This window comes from Chaetura pelagica, unplaced genomic scaffold, assembly GCF_000747805.2.
Source record: "Chaetura pelagica isolate M959 unplaced genomic scaffold, ChaPel_1.0 scaffold607, whole genome shotgun sequence".
NCBI classification, from domain to species: domain Eukaryota; kingdom Metazoa; phylum Chordata; class Aves; order Apodiformes; family Apodidae; genus Chaetura; species Chaetura pelagica.
The window spans coordinates 374,261-389,335 of record NW_009953960.1 but is presented as its reverse complement, the minus strand read 5'-3'; the positions used below and the strand labels follow the sequence as shown (position 1 = coordinate 389,335).

At 43.3% G+C, this 15,075-nt stretch overlaps 1 protein-coding gene across 1 annotated transcript in view; it reads left to right on the top strand.

Moving 5' to 3' along the window:
* The window catches only part of TENM4 (teneurin transmembrane protein 4), a 358,617-nt gene that overhangs the window by 317,197 nt on the left and 26,345 nt on the right, over positions 1-15,075 (top strand). The window contains exon 25 of the mRNA XM_010001914.1: positions 11,935-12,107. Within this exon, the coding sequence (XP_010000216.1) occupies positions 11,935-12,107 (173 nt within the window). The remainder of the gene's footprint in view (positions 1-11,934; positions 12,108-15,075) is intronic.

Sequence of the window (15,075 nt, the reverse complement as noted above, 5' to 3'; positions counted from 1 at the left end):
ATTCCTGCTAGCAATTCCCTCCTTGGAAATACCATGAAGACAACACACTTCTGGTATCAAATAGGAAAAAGATAGATCACTCAATAAAGAGCATCTAGAAGGATAGTCTGCAAAATCATCCTGCTGTTGAGAGCCCTTTCCCCTCCCTCTTTCTTAGTTTAATTTCTATTTTCAAGTATATCCTCTTTGAAATGCTCCTTTTAGTTCATAATTTCACATATGGTTTGAATGGTTACATGGAAGTATTCAGCTACCATAAGAATAGACCCATTGTAAGAGTGCAATCTGGCTAGAATAGGCAGTTTCCAACATTACAAAGAAAAAAAACCTGTGGGGTGAGGGGGAATGGGACTCAGAGAAGGAAAGCTGGCTAAACCCACATATTCCTGTGTTAGATATGCAGTTGCTTTGGTTCTTTCTTTAAAATGTTCCAGGCCCAGTTTCAAATTTCTTTGCTTAATACTCACTATTACTGCTCCTGCTTCGAAAAGAACTGATGGCAATTCTGTGATGATTCTTTTGAAAGGTTATTTGCATTCCATCAATGTTCTGCTTGCAATTACTACAGCAATATTCCTCAGTGAATCAGAGTTAATACCCTTCATCTCTTACATTGAATTTGCTTGAGGGAGGCTTTAGGGAGGAAAGATAGGGTGTTTTTCTCTCTAGGAGTGGAAGCCCTGCTATATTGTCAGGACCATTGTGCTAAATACCATTGTGGTATTTTCTTTTTTTTGCAAAGAATCCTGTGCTTGAAAACAGATGTAGCCATGGACAGTGAAGCAAACTAAACATTGCAGCTAATAACGGTCAGATTTATACCTTAAATGTATTCTTTTATTGAAAAGTGTGAGTGGAAATATGAAGGAGATAAAATGAGAGAGAAGTTAAAATCCAACTTACTTGGTAGATGTATTTGTAACAGTGATCCATTATTTCTTGCTATCCAACAAAACAAAGCATTTGTGAAAGTCATCATTCTGGTCCTTTTATGCACTTCAGAAGAGTCATAAGCAAGGTTTTTAGAGCTAAATGGAAGACAGTATTCTCCAGTGGACAGACTATGGAAATCTTGACTAGAGCAAGTCAGCACTATATGATAGCACAGCATCACTGAAAATAGAGTTGAGAATGTGTCTTCAGAGATCTCTTACCCCTGTGATCAGTTATCTCCACTTAACTGTTCCTGACAGATTCTGATGCAACTTTTTACAACTACAGGGTAAAAGTCTATAGCTGAATTAGTTACCTCATCCTCCCTCTGTAGGCAATAGACAGAAACAGGCACTTTCAAGGTGAGTTTCTTATGAGTTACCCCGGGTATCTGCTTTCGGATGAGATGAGAGGAGTAGCAGTCTGAAAGTTTCACTCTGTAAGGGTAGAACTATTAGCTCAGATACAGATGTTTACATTGCAGATGTCTTAACATTTGTCAAGTGGATCCTATAAAAGTTAACTAAGTTATCAAAAAATATTGCTCATGAGAATTGATTTACCTGTTTTGTTTTTATTGCTAGAAAGCTTTCTTGTAGGCTCAGTTTAAATCTTCCTGGCTTGAATCTGAGACTGACACTTTTCATCCTACCTATTCTGTCCTGTCCTGTTCTGTCCTATCTGATCCTATCCTAACCTGTCTACTAAAGACTTGGAAAGCAAACCAGTCTGCTTGGAATGATCCAATGGGGTTGTTTAAGGTGAATTGGAAAGGATTGATTCTACCAATTTTTTTGTGCATGCATAACTGGGAAGAAAATACAAAATCAGAAGTGATAAAATGAGATTAGTAAATAAAGGTGACATACTCTTGATAGCATAGGTTTTGTTTAAACAAAATATAGTCTTACACCGCCTAGTGGCAGAGTACACTTGCAACAGGTCAAATCTGAAGAACAGGGCTGAGCAACCTCTCACAGGTTGCAGTGAGCAAGCATCAGTTCATCCTGTGTGATCTCTCAGCCTAATTCCATAGAGAATCTCCCTAGATTGTTACTGGGATGGACAAACAAAATTACTACATTTATCCAGCCCACTCCACTTGTAGTGAGTAGTCAGGAGCTGATTTTGTCCCTCTACAATCCAGCTCCATCCCCTCCTGGATGACCTAGACAAACTGGAGGAGTGGACTAGCAGGAACTTTATGAAGTTCAACAGGGAAAAGTGTAAAGTCTTGGACCTGGGAACACATAACCCAGGGGTGCTGTTCAGACTGGGATCCAACTGGCTGGACAGCAGCCCCATGGAAAGGGACCTGGGGGTCTTAGTGGGTAACAGGCTCAACATGAGTGAACAGTGTGCTGCAGGGCAAAGAAACAACAGGATGCTGGGGCTGCATAAACAAGGGCATCAACAGCAGAGATCAAGAAGTCATCATCCTGCTCTACTCAGTGCTTGTCAGACCACACCTGGAGTATTGCCTTCAGTTTTAGACCCTGTTCTACAAAAATGATGGGACGGGCTGGTGAGGCACCAGAGAAGGGCCACAAGGATGATCAGAGAACTGGAGGACCTGCCATATGAGCAGAGGCTGAGAAAACTGGGTTTGTTGAGCCTTGAGAAAAGAAGGCTTTGGGGAGCCCCTACTACCATGTTCCAGTACCTAAAGGGTGGCTACCAAGAAGATGGAGACTCCCTTTTTACAAGGAGTCACATGGAAAAGACCAGGGGTAATGGGCACAAGTTGCTTCTGGGGAGATTCAAATTGGACATGAGGTAATTTTTTCTCCATGAGGACAGTCAACATTGAAATACATTGGGAATATTGGAATAGTCTCCCAGGTGAAGTGGTACATTCCCCCACATTGGACAGTTAGAAGTCTCAGCTGGACAGGCTGCTGAGCCACCTCATATAAACTATAGTAATGGACCTGATAAATGTCTATAAATATCTGAAGGGTGGATGTCGAGTATGAGCCAGTCTCTTCTCCGTGGTGGCTGGTGACAGGATGAGGCGAAATGGCACCAAGACACAACACAGGAAGTTCCACCTCAACATGAGTAAAAACTTCTTTACTGTGAGTGTGATGGAGTCGTGGGACAGGCTGCCCAGGTTGAGAGAGCTGAGGATTTTCAGCCAAGAAAGGAGAAGGCTCCAGGGAGATCTTAGAGCACCTTCCAGTGCCTGAAGGGGCTACAGGAAAGCTGAGGAGGGACTGTTTACAAGAGTGTGTAGGAACAGGACAAGAGGCAATGGCCTTAAACTAGAGCAGAGCATATTTAAATTACACATTAGGAAGAAGTTCTTTGCAATGAGGGTGATCAAGCACTGGCACAGGTTGCCCAGGGTGGAGGCCCCATCCCTGGAAACATTGAAGGTCAGGCTTGGCAAGGCTGATCTAGTAAAACCTGATCTAGTAAAAAAGGTCCCTGCACACTGCGTGGGAGGCTGGACTAGATGACCTTTAAAGGTTCCTTCCAACTCCACACGTTCTGTGATTCTATGATACAGCATTGATCAGACTAATGCTGTCAGTTCTGATGTCTGCAGTTTATGAAGGACACTGAAAATTGATGCCTGTGCAGAAAAACATGAAAAAAATGCATTCATAGGGAGAAAGTGCTTTGTGTTGGAGAGCTAAGAAGACTTGATCTATTTATCTAACATGAAGAAGCCTGGGAAGTGTCTAGATCTCAGTATGTCAGCACAAAACTATCACCTACAGAGGGACACTTAATCTAGCAGAGAGAGGCTTGAGAAGGGTAAGGGGCTGGAAAGCAAAGCTAGAGACATTCAAATTGACAGGGAGGTGTGATTTTTTAAAGCTGAGGTTTGGGTAACCAGTAGAGCAACCAACCATGAGAAGCAGTATATTCTCCATTTCTTAGTATCTTAGATCTTGGATAAGATGCCTGCCTTTATATGTATTTTCAACAGACATAAGATTTGCATGAGTCAAACACAGACTGCAAGGATGGGCACAGGCATTTCAGGATGAAATCTAAGTTCTGGTGAAAAGGAGTCTGAGGGAAGACCTTCTCCCTCTCTACAACTACCTGAAAGGAAGTTGGAGCAAGGTGGGGTTTGGTCTCTTCTCCCTAGTAGCAATCAACAAGACAAGAGGAAATGGTCTCAAGTTGTGCCAGGGGACATTTAAATTAGATATTAGAATAAACTTCTTCACTGTAAGGGTTATTAAACACTGCAACAGGCTGCCCAGGCTGAGTGTCCATCCCTGGAGGTGTTTAAAATATGTGTAGTTGTGGTGCTTAGGGACATGGTTTAGCACCAGACTTGGTAGAGTTAGGTTAATGGTTGGATCTTAAAGGTCTTTTCCAGCCAGAACAATTCTGTGATTCCTTGATATCCAAGAGCTGCAGAAGATGGTATAAAGCAAATCAACATTCAATATCTTCATGTTATTGTTTCTGTATCAGAACATCAGGAAGTTTATGTTGGGGAAGTTTAAGTGATTTAGATAAATCCTGTGATCATGAGCAGCTGGAAAGTACTCTTGAGTAGTTTTCGGTCCTGGCTGAAGGGGAAGATGAGGCTCATATTTCTGTTTTGCTCATGGTCAAGGAGAGGGACAACAAACCTGATACTGAGGAAAAGCTGCATGTTTCTAATAGCACATCATAGTTGTTTATGGGCCAGGGCAAGCTGGGCACCACTGTTAAAAAAGTTAAGAGTAAAGGCAAATTCAGTTGGAAAGTTTACACTGCACCAGTGGTCCATGAAGAACATCCTTACAAGATTTACTTTTACCTGTCTGTCTACAGAGGGCCCTAAACCAGACGTCCAACATGAAAGAGCAATAGGATTGCCAGAGTGGCAACACTACATGTGTATATGTCCAGCATCTCCAGGTCTCCTTCGGTTGTTGCTCTTAACAGGGCATTTATCAAACATAAGACTGCAGAGCTCTGTGACATATGGGTACATTGGTGTGACTCTGGAGAGGAGAAAAGGAGGTGGGATATGTTGGCACAGTACTGGAGTTCTGTCTCCAGGGCACACTAGGGAATCCAGGTCTTCCAAGGGTTCAGGCTGGTCTGGAAGGATGGTTCTTCATTTCTGTAGGGGAAGAAGACAGGTGCTGCCTTCAGGTGGTGGCAAACTTGCTCAGAGCACTTGGAGATCTTCGTTTCACACATCCTACACCAAAGCCTGCTCTAACAATCTTCCTTTCCTGGATTTAGTGCTGAGTAAGGTTCAGTACATAATGGTGTGTAGTTTCCCTTTTGAGAGTGAAACTTAGCTCCCTGCAGTAATTAGCCTGTCCTCAAAGGCCTGTCTACAACTTCTTTGAGGGTTTTAGCATTATATAGACCTTCTCTGCCTCTGCAGAGAGCTTGATATTTGCTGTCAATTAATGCAACTCAGCTCAGCTTGTCCAGTAACTGGATGAAAGACTTGCCTTCCTGGTGAACCTGTGACAGTGATAATCACCAGCAAAAGGAAGCTGATCTGGAAGCTCTGACAGGGAACAGCTTCTTGTTTTTCAGCTCCTCCTGTCAAAGACAAAGGATGCTGTGTGACTACTTGCTTCTTTGTTGTTGCTTCTGTTTCCCTTGACCTGAAAAAATTGCTACCAGCCTTCACAAAGTTACTTAGCAGCTGCCATTTATCTACTTCACAATCCAGAAATTCTTATTAATATATTTGTTTAAATCAAGAATACGGCAATTATCTTGATTAGCTCATTGAGATGGTATCACTGTATGTTAATTCAATTTCCCTCTGAGCGAAAGTCAAACCTTCTACGCATTATTTAGCCCAGATGCAGCTCTTTTGCTTAGGTCCTTTGTGTATCCAATTAGTTTCAAAGGTCACCTCCTCCCCTACAGAATGAAATACTTACACATCACTGCAGTCAAGCCCAGAAATTCAAAACCTTTTCATGGACTGCTCAAGAAGTGACTCTAAGCTGCCTGGAGGTGAAGGTTACCAGATCTTCAGATGGGCAGTAATGGGAGCTTTGACTTTTAACGTGGGATGGTGTTTTACAGAGAACAAAACTTTGCCAAACCTCACACACTGTAATGGGTAGAAGGTAGGAGCCAGCTGGACTGAGCATGAAGGAGGACCTTGGATGGCTTCCCAGTGACCCCCAGGACTCAGCAGATGTCTTAACCCTGCACCAGCAGTGTTTGGTGCCCCAATCAATGCCCTGGTCTTGGTGACTGGGGTACAAGAACTGGCCATCATGGTCAGCATCTTCCCCACAGTGAGATGCAGACTCAGTCTGCCTGTAGTTGGCATAAAGGTTTTGCAATTTTTTCCCCTCTTAGTCAAAAACATATATATAGAACACTTCTTAACTTTAGGGGAGCAGCCATCTCTTGACTCAAAGAGAAGCCAGCTTTACAGCATTAATGACCTTTTTTATCACCCAGTGATATCTCAGGTCATACACTTGAGTTTTATGGGACTTAGTGGTGTCCTTGGTTTAAAGTAGTCCAAGTGAGGGTCTCTCTGCTCCTTCTTCGGACTGGAGTATGCAAAACACCTTTGGATTTTGCTCTGCCTCTCATTCAGCAAGATTTCTTTGCCCCACAATTTCTTTATCATCAAATAATTCGATTCTCCTCATTGTTCCTCTGAAGAAGTCACAGTGAAACTCCAGTAAGTTTCATGACAGAACAGAACTTCTCCAGTAACGGAGAAGTTGGCCTGGCCTGAAATGAATACCTGGAGTCAGAGTTTAGTTGAAAACCAAGGGAATTAGGAGTATCATAACAACTAGAGAGAGAAGGACCTCCCTCTTCTCATTTGGGGAGTCAGAAAGTTCTGCAGTGACTGCAGCCTGGCCCTGTGTTATTAGGGAGAGGACTTGCCTTCATACATATTTGATTAGCATTGCTTTGGCTGTTTTAGATTTATTTTTAATATTGTGTTTAATGTTTGAAAAATTGTGAAGAGGCAAGCTTATCTGCATAATCACACCCAAAATATAGTTTGCAAAGTACATTAGGACACTGTGGCACTAAATGCAATATTGTGATAGTGATTTTTTTCTTATCTATTTGAATTTTAGTTTTAAAAGGCCGATGAAATGTAAAAAAGCAAAGATGGAGAAACCCAGAGACTCAGGCAAGGAATTGATTTCTGGATAGATGGTACTTAGGATGCTCTCTTTAATTCCCAAGGCCTGGGTCTCTATACAATTGTAATGTGATAAATGAAAGCTCTGAATGTTTACAAGCTAACAATTAGGTCTCATAAGCACCAAATACCATTTTAATTCTGTGCATTGAACCTTAGCTAAATACATTTCCAATTGGGAATGGATGGCAACAGCTTCCTTTGCTGGCCTAATAATTGTCACCATAATTGTAAGTGCTGAGCCTGTGCAGCAGGTCTGAATGGGAGGCAGCAGCTGTGTTAGCAGGTGATGAATTCATTGCTTGGAGTGGCTGCTGTGTGCACTCCCATGTTTCACTATTTCCTTAACTCTGGTGCTTTCAGAGCATTTGGAGAACACAGGAGTCTTAGACTGTGATGAAAACTGGCCCACCCCGAAATCCCAAGGCTGTGGAAACAGGCCTTGTGCAGCTTAGCTGCAAAATGAGGTGACTAGGAGAGATTTATCTTACTGCAAATACCAGGGTGCACCTGCAGCTGCATAAGAGCCAGTTGCTTGGCCTTCCTCTCTGAGCTGAGGATGTGCCCTGCAAATGGCTTTGTAAGAGGTAGAAGGAGCCAACTCATTTAACTGATTTAATTTCTTTAAGCACATTATCTATTTGGGAATTTGAAACCTTCAAGCTAATGCATCCTGAGAGACTGTGGGCATGTGATAGATGATACAAGATATGTGCTGTGTGATTGATCTAAATCAAGGGAAAAGAAGAAAATGCTCCAGTCCTAAGTGAAACAGAAAAGAGAAAAGGAACGACTTGCCAAGAGGAAAGTTCTGTGTGTGTCTGTGAGACTCCAGCACCTCCTTTTGCATTGCCACCACAGTGCTGAAAGGAGGTTTTGACTGGACATGAGTGTTTTACACTTCATCTGCCACTAATTAAAAATAATAATAAAAATGGGAACAGTCTAATTATGCTACCTTCTCGCATTTCTCACTTTGTAAGGTATAACCTCCTTGCAGCTGCAAATAGGCGAGCTGTCACCCAGAAAGTGAGTGCTCAAAAGGTCCCTCCTGGTTGCTGGGCAGAGGTGCAGCAGCTCTTGCAAATGCAGAAAACACAGATGGCCCAGGTTACTTCTGACAGAGGCTAATGGGGTGGCTAAGGAGGTGCTAAAAGTCTAGCATACACATGAAGACATCTTAAACCAATTCCAGCACACAATTCCAGACTGTTCTGGCCCAAAATGAGCCTTGCTTCTCAGGACCCAAAGTCCCAAATGAAAGTCATTGCTCTTGGTAAAGTGAGGTTTTTACAGCTATAAAAATGTAACTGTGTTTATTATACATATTGTACTTAGTAATTTTTATTTTAAAAAAAATGTGTGCACAGAGGTCTAGGCACCATCACACTCTTTCCAGACTGTTCTGGCCCAAAATGAGCCTTGCTTCTCAGGACCCAAAGTCCCAAATGAAAGTCATTGCTCTTGGTAAAGTGAGGTTTTTACAGCTATAAAAATGTAACTGTGTTTATTATACATATTGTACTTAGTAATTTTTATTTTTTAAAAAATGTGTGCACAGAGGTCTAGGCACCATCACACTCTTTCAAGCTATTTTTGTGCTATTTTAAGCCCTTTTATACAGGCAGAGGCTATTGGCATATTTCTCCCTTTGTATATTTGCAAATATTACATATTTACATAGCAGAGAGCTAGAGAACCATTTGTGAGGATACTGGGAAGTAGATGTCCGGGAACAGCATTTAAGGAGCTGGGAGTCTGCTGCTGCTTGAGGCTTTTAGACTGAGTATCCACAGGTTTTGGAGGCTTTCTTTGGTACACTTAAGTAGGGCTTGCATGGGGGCTTTCATGCTGACTCTCAGTGTGGTGCTTAGTGTCTTTCAATCAGGATAAACCACATAACTCACGGGACACTGACTTAGCACTTAAATGAAATAGCAGCCGTGTCCATCACATGAACAAGCTCTCTGTACCCATCCTGGCTTTTGCTCTCCTTCATTCCCTGATCCGCAGACCTGCTTCCTTTCACACTCACACCTTGTACTACACCAAACTCACTCCTTAGACTTCAGTGCAGCACATCTAGATTTGTGCCATTATTTTAGGAGGTGAATCACACTCAGTTGCAGGAGCAGCTCCTTATTTAAAATGTTAATAGAGCAATATAAATAAATCTGTAACAATTTTTAATACAACCAAGACAGAGGTGCCCAGTTCAGATCCATCATCCTTAAATTTTAGAACACTAGAGATCTGATTCTACCCTTACTGTTCAGACTGTTTTTTATATAGTACAATTGATGTTGAGGTAGAAAGAATTCGGGGTGTTACACCCTCACACCTTCAACAATACCCAAACACCTTCAACAATAACAATGTTTTCACTGCTCAAGGGAGAGACTAAATCATGTCCTTTGTGTTCTGTCCCAGCAGATGTGGGGAAAATGCTGCCTGTGATGTGTTCAGTTTAAGAATCACATACTGTTTTAGGAGGGGAGGTGCAGATTATTGTGCAGAAAGCACAATCCAGACACATACCTCAGTGCAAACAGGACAGCCACAAACATGGAGCTAACTGCTCAGTGCTGAGAGTGCTTTAGTTCTGGCTCTTGCATGGAGATTCAGTTTAGATCCAAGCTGTGCACTGATAGCTGCTTGGAAAAGCTTTAACTGATCTCTGCCAAACTCCTGCAAAGCAGTCCTGGATTCATCCCTTTTGGTGTTTTGGGTTTTTTTCTTTCTTCTTTTTCATTTCACAAGTGGAGGGAAAGGGCAAGGCTTCTCTGTCCTCTGTGCCTGGATAATCCCATGACTGATGGGCTGCCACTGGAGGGCCAAATGCTTTCTTCTACCTTCCCACCTCCTCTTCTGCCCAGTGGACAAGAAAAGCCCCACATGGTGGTGTCTCCAAAGCCAAGGGCTGGAGAGATTTGCAATGAGCTCACCCTCTTAGTTATTATACACTAAATATTAAACTTGGAGAAAAATCACCTTTTCAACAAGCCCTTCCCCACAATGTGTTGTCACAAGCAAAGTACCAGCACTGAGTACAAACCTGAAAAAAACAGAATGAGGGGAGAGACTGATTCCTTTTTCTGTATAGTGCAAAGCCAGTCCAATGGCTGCTCCTGGGTCTGTCATGGGTTGCTGTTCAAGAATTCCTTTCCTTTCACTTCCCTTTTCGTTTGGGGCTTTTTTTGTTATTAAATGGGGCCTGTTGTGTCATTCCCCAGCTCAGAGTAATCCTGAAGAGGAGCACCAAGGGCTCCTCAACCATCTGCTCCCTCCAAGGTCTAGTAACTGCACCCAGATCCCCTTTAACACATTTGTATCACCTATTCTTAAAAGCATTGGCTAGTGGGGTTTCCAGCACTCCATCTGTTCTTCTGCCAGGAGCTACCATGGGCCTGGAAAGTGTTCTGCACTTTCTGACTTGAATCACTCTTCTTTCACTTCAAACTGATGACTTTCTGTCACATCCTCAGTATTCACGATGAGCAGCTAATTATAATCCTCATCAGAAGGACCATTGTCAGGGGGACATTTTCCCACTGCCTTGTTCTCTCTTTTCTAAATCAACTAATTTCTTTTGGCTTTCACTCTTAGGTCATGTTTTCTAAGTTTGTTTTCCTTAATGTGTCATTCACATTATCATTCTGAAGGCACTTCATTGGACACCATGCTCCATCAAAGGCTCACCACTGGGTATTGTAGGGAGAACGAGTCCTCTATTCTCATCCATCACTCACTTTGCATCCCCAAATGTTTTATTATACTTTTTTTGTGGGAAGGACTTGAAAAAGTAAAACATTTATCACTGATTGCTTTTTCTGGAATTTTTCTGTTATTTCTCCCATACCATTTAAATATCCCTTCCCTGAAAGTCCATCTCATCAGTAGGTCCAACAGCTCTCCAGAGATAAGCCAGTAGAGCTTCCTGCTGCTCTCCATTTCAGTCTACAGTACTCTCACTAAAAAAGTTCCCTTGCCAACCCTCTGCTCTTAGCTCAGTTTGCAACCCAAAGTCACCTTTTCTACAATGCCACAAATGGGAGGCAGGATGAGGTGTTTGTTCCATCGACTCAGGAGGCCTCCAGGCGCAGGTGTCTGCTTCTCTTTCATATTGAAAATTAACCCCCTGCTTGTTACCTGCTGTGAGACCTGTGTGATGTAGCTTATTTCATCTGGGTCCTGGTAAACAGGTGTCCACATCACAGAAACCTTTCCAGATGGTGCTTGTGTTGACTCCCTCACAGGAAAAGTCAAGGACTCAGTAGGGGGGAAACTGAACTGCCTTTGTACACTTTTTAAACTCAGTCCTTCCAGATGGTCCTAGGGACAATAAAATGTAGACACAAGGGTCTCAGCTGTGCTCTGGGCTCTACACCACGTTCACAAAGGGCAGTTTTTTACCAGTCTGTCCCATCTTTGCTGCTACCTTAACAGTAGCTTTTAAAATAAGATAGAAAAAAAAAAAAAAGTCTAACCTGCTGAAGAGCTCAGGGCACAACACCACAGAACAGCTAGTGGCCTTCAGAAAGTCCTGGTTCTGATGGGCCAGTGCTTTTCCATAAGTCACAGCACAGTGGATGGGAAATAAAGTTACTCTTGAAAACAAGCACAGTGGAGGTGATGGGTATTGGGAAAATGTTAAAATACAGGCTAATACTTATCTAGTAATTTTCTGTTCTTTGCTTGATTTTATTCAGCTTAAAAGCTGTGATTTTGTTCTCATGAAGCCAAAATGTCAAGACAGTCTGACAGAGTGACAACGTATTTTTCTTTGGGATAAATCTGGATGAAGACTTCAAGTTGTGGTCTCTGCTTTGTAGGATGATTCCTGTATTCCACTCTTCTGTTGATGCTGCTGACTTCACTCCATCCTTTTTCAGGTATGACAGTTTTGGGCGCCTGACCAACGTGACCTTCCCTACTGGCCAAGTGAGCAGCTTCCGCAGCGATACTGACAGCTCTGTGCATGTCCAGGTGGAAACCTCCAGTAAGGATGATGTTACAATAACAACCAACTTGTCAGCATCAGGAGCCTTCTACACCCTGCTCCAAGGTGAGTTGGGCCACTGTCTCTTTCCTGGCCAAGCTGGATTATCTGTCAGGAAACAGGCATTACCTGGATAATCCCAGTACCAAAAATCACCTGCATCCTCATCACCCTGGAGCTCCCAAATGTACAGATGCACTCTCAGACCTGCTCAGCCACATTCCCCAGCACCGTGGTTGCTCTGCATCTGCTTTCTGCTTCATTCTCAGCCAGTCCCCTTGCCATGCAGCCTTGGTGCACTACAGTCCTCCATCACCATTACTGTTATTGTTACAACAAAATGGTTGCATAAATCTAGCCATGCATCCAGCTGACTCCTTTGCTTCGTTCTGTTAATGGATTCCAACTTAACAGTTACTCTACTCCTGGAACAGGCTTCCAGCTGGTTGCTGGAGATCTCACTGATCCTTTGTTCACTGGCTGTTCAAGCACTCACAAAGCAGCATCCCGAAAAAAATGACCATCCCTGTCCCCAAAAGGTCTATGTTCGAGCAAAAGGGCTGGTATGAAGAGGCACAAAGGAGAAAGGAGAGGTGGGCAGCCAGGGTGGACTGGTGGGATCAGAATGATATGTTGGAAATGAGCACACTGAAGCACAGTGAAGGATTAATAAGGTGGAGGAAAGGTAATGAAGTGGAAAAAAAAAAGAAGAATAAATAGCAGGGGATCACTGTGTTGACATACTGAGAGAATCAGAAGTTGTCATACACAAAAGATGCTAACCTGGTTCTCCAAGCTCTGAAGGCTGAAGCCTCCTTAGAGTCAGGGTGAGCCATCAATCCTGTTCCCTGAGGCCTGGAGAAAGGGAAGGGACTTTCATACTCTTTATATTCTTCAGTTCCTAGCTCTCATTCACTCTCAATCTGTGCCCAATGGCAAAGGGGTGTCAAACATCATTTCCCCTTGTGAGGAACAAAGTGCTCCAAGAGAGACTGGTGTGTTCCAGCATCCCATTTGTTCCCACATCCCTGGAATACACATTTCCCTGCCCTTTCCTATAAAGAAAGCACCTGCTATTCCTGAATACTCTTTTTCCTGCCTCTGGAGAGTGTGGCTGGCAGGGTGCCAGCCCCTTTAAGCCCTCCTCACCATTCCTGCAGGGGAACACAGTGACTTTCTTATTCTTTCTTTCAGCCTCCAAAGCAGATCCAACCTACCCCGCCCCATCCCATCCACTTGTATTAAGATGTCTGGCAACTGCACAGACGTGAGATTGGCTTCACCTCAAGAGCCTAATTAAGCAATAGAGCCCACTGCTGGGGGCCCTTTAGTGAGATAATTGACTGTGATGTGATTTATACGCCCAGAGCTGAAGGCACAGCTAGATAATGGTGCCACGGTCAATTATCTCATTGTACTGCCCTCCAGCACAGGAGCACTCTTGCCATTAGGACACAGCACTACAAACAGCTTAGCCATCCTCAGAAGTCTAAAATTAGTTGGATTATTTGGATCAGAAGAAGCTCAGCTTAAAATGAAGATCTGGACAACGTTGCAGCAGAGGTGGACTGCGACCTGCTGAGGATGGCTTTCCCACAGGTGTTAGGAACTGTGAATTCCCAAACTGAGGTAGTTATTTATTCATGGCAACATTGCAAACACTGAAACAAGGACTACTGGAGTTGCTCAGTGACCTATTGAGCACAGCTGAAATTGCCTTCCAAGTGCTTCTCCATGGATGGAGCCGGAGCTGTTCTTAAAGTCTAAGGATGTCTTGCCTGGTCCATTGTTCTCCAGGAAGAAGGCATTTTGCAGTTTCCCTTTGCATGAAAGGTGCTCACTCATTTTCCTTCTGGATGCATAGCTCTGGCCAACTTTCAGAAATCCTTGGTGAACCTTTCAGGAAACCTGAATCATGCTGTGAACAGGTGAGGTCTGACGAGGCCTTTTTGTAAGTTTACAGATTCCTGTAGGATGGATTTAGGAGCCTCTACAGCTATCAGGCACCTCAAGACCTCTGTGGGAGTTTGTCCTCTGAATTAATAACAAAGTGAGCATTTATTCCTGGCCAAAATAGGGCATTATTGCCCTAGAGCCAAAGCATCATAAAATACAGCACCAGTGGCCCTTGGATTTGATGTAGCCCTTGAGAAATGCCTTCCAAAGCCAAGAAAGAGTCTTCTCTTGGGGAAATGTTGAAAGTGGAGGATTTACATTCCACATGGTGTGTAACATTGCTGGTGACAACCCATCTTAACCCCTCTGTGGTGTTTGAGTGACACAAAGGGAACATCATGTGTCTAGTGAACTTCCAGGAGAGCTTCAAGCTTTCCTCTGCTTCCTGGTGAAAGATGAAGGAGGCAGGAATGTATTAGCTGTGCAGAGATATTTCACTGATTTGAACTACCTTTCTCCCACCAGACCAAGCATCTAAGAACAAAAGTGTGACAGCCAGCTGACTGTTCCCCTTCTCTCCATTTGCAGAATCAAGCCTGGAAAGGGTTTAATCCTGCTGGAGTCTAGGTCAAAAGACCATCAACTGAAGTGCTTAGTGGTATAGCTAAAATAGAATCACAGAATCATCCTGGTTGGAAGGGACCTGGAAGATCATCAAGTCCAACCATAACCTAAATCCCCCAACCATAACCAAATTTACCCATTCAGTGCTTAAATCATGTCACTACGCACTATATCTACATTTCTTTTAAACAGTTCCAGGGATGGTGACTCCACCACCTCCCTGGGCAGCCTGTTCCACTGTCCAAATACTTGGAGCTACACTGTGAGTATAGTGGCACAATCCAGTGCCTCAGCAGTGTCACACCATCATTACTGTGTACAGTAAGTTGAGTTGTGGTCCTGCTGAGATCAGTGTGGCAAGCCTCCAGCTGGCTACAACAGGAGCAGGATCAGACTCACAATAAAAAATACCAACTGGTGTTAGGTTTCCTTTCCTAATTATACCAAACTGTGCTCTTTGCTGATCTGTTTCATTCAGACAAGAGGTGATAATTTTGCTGTGGCCTCATTTCCT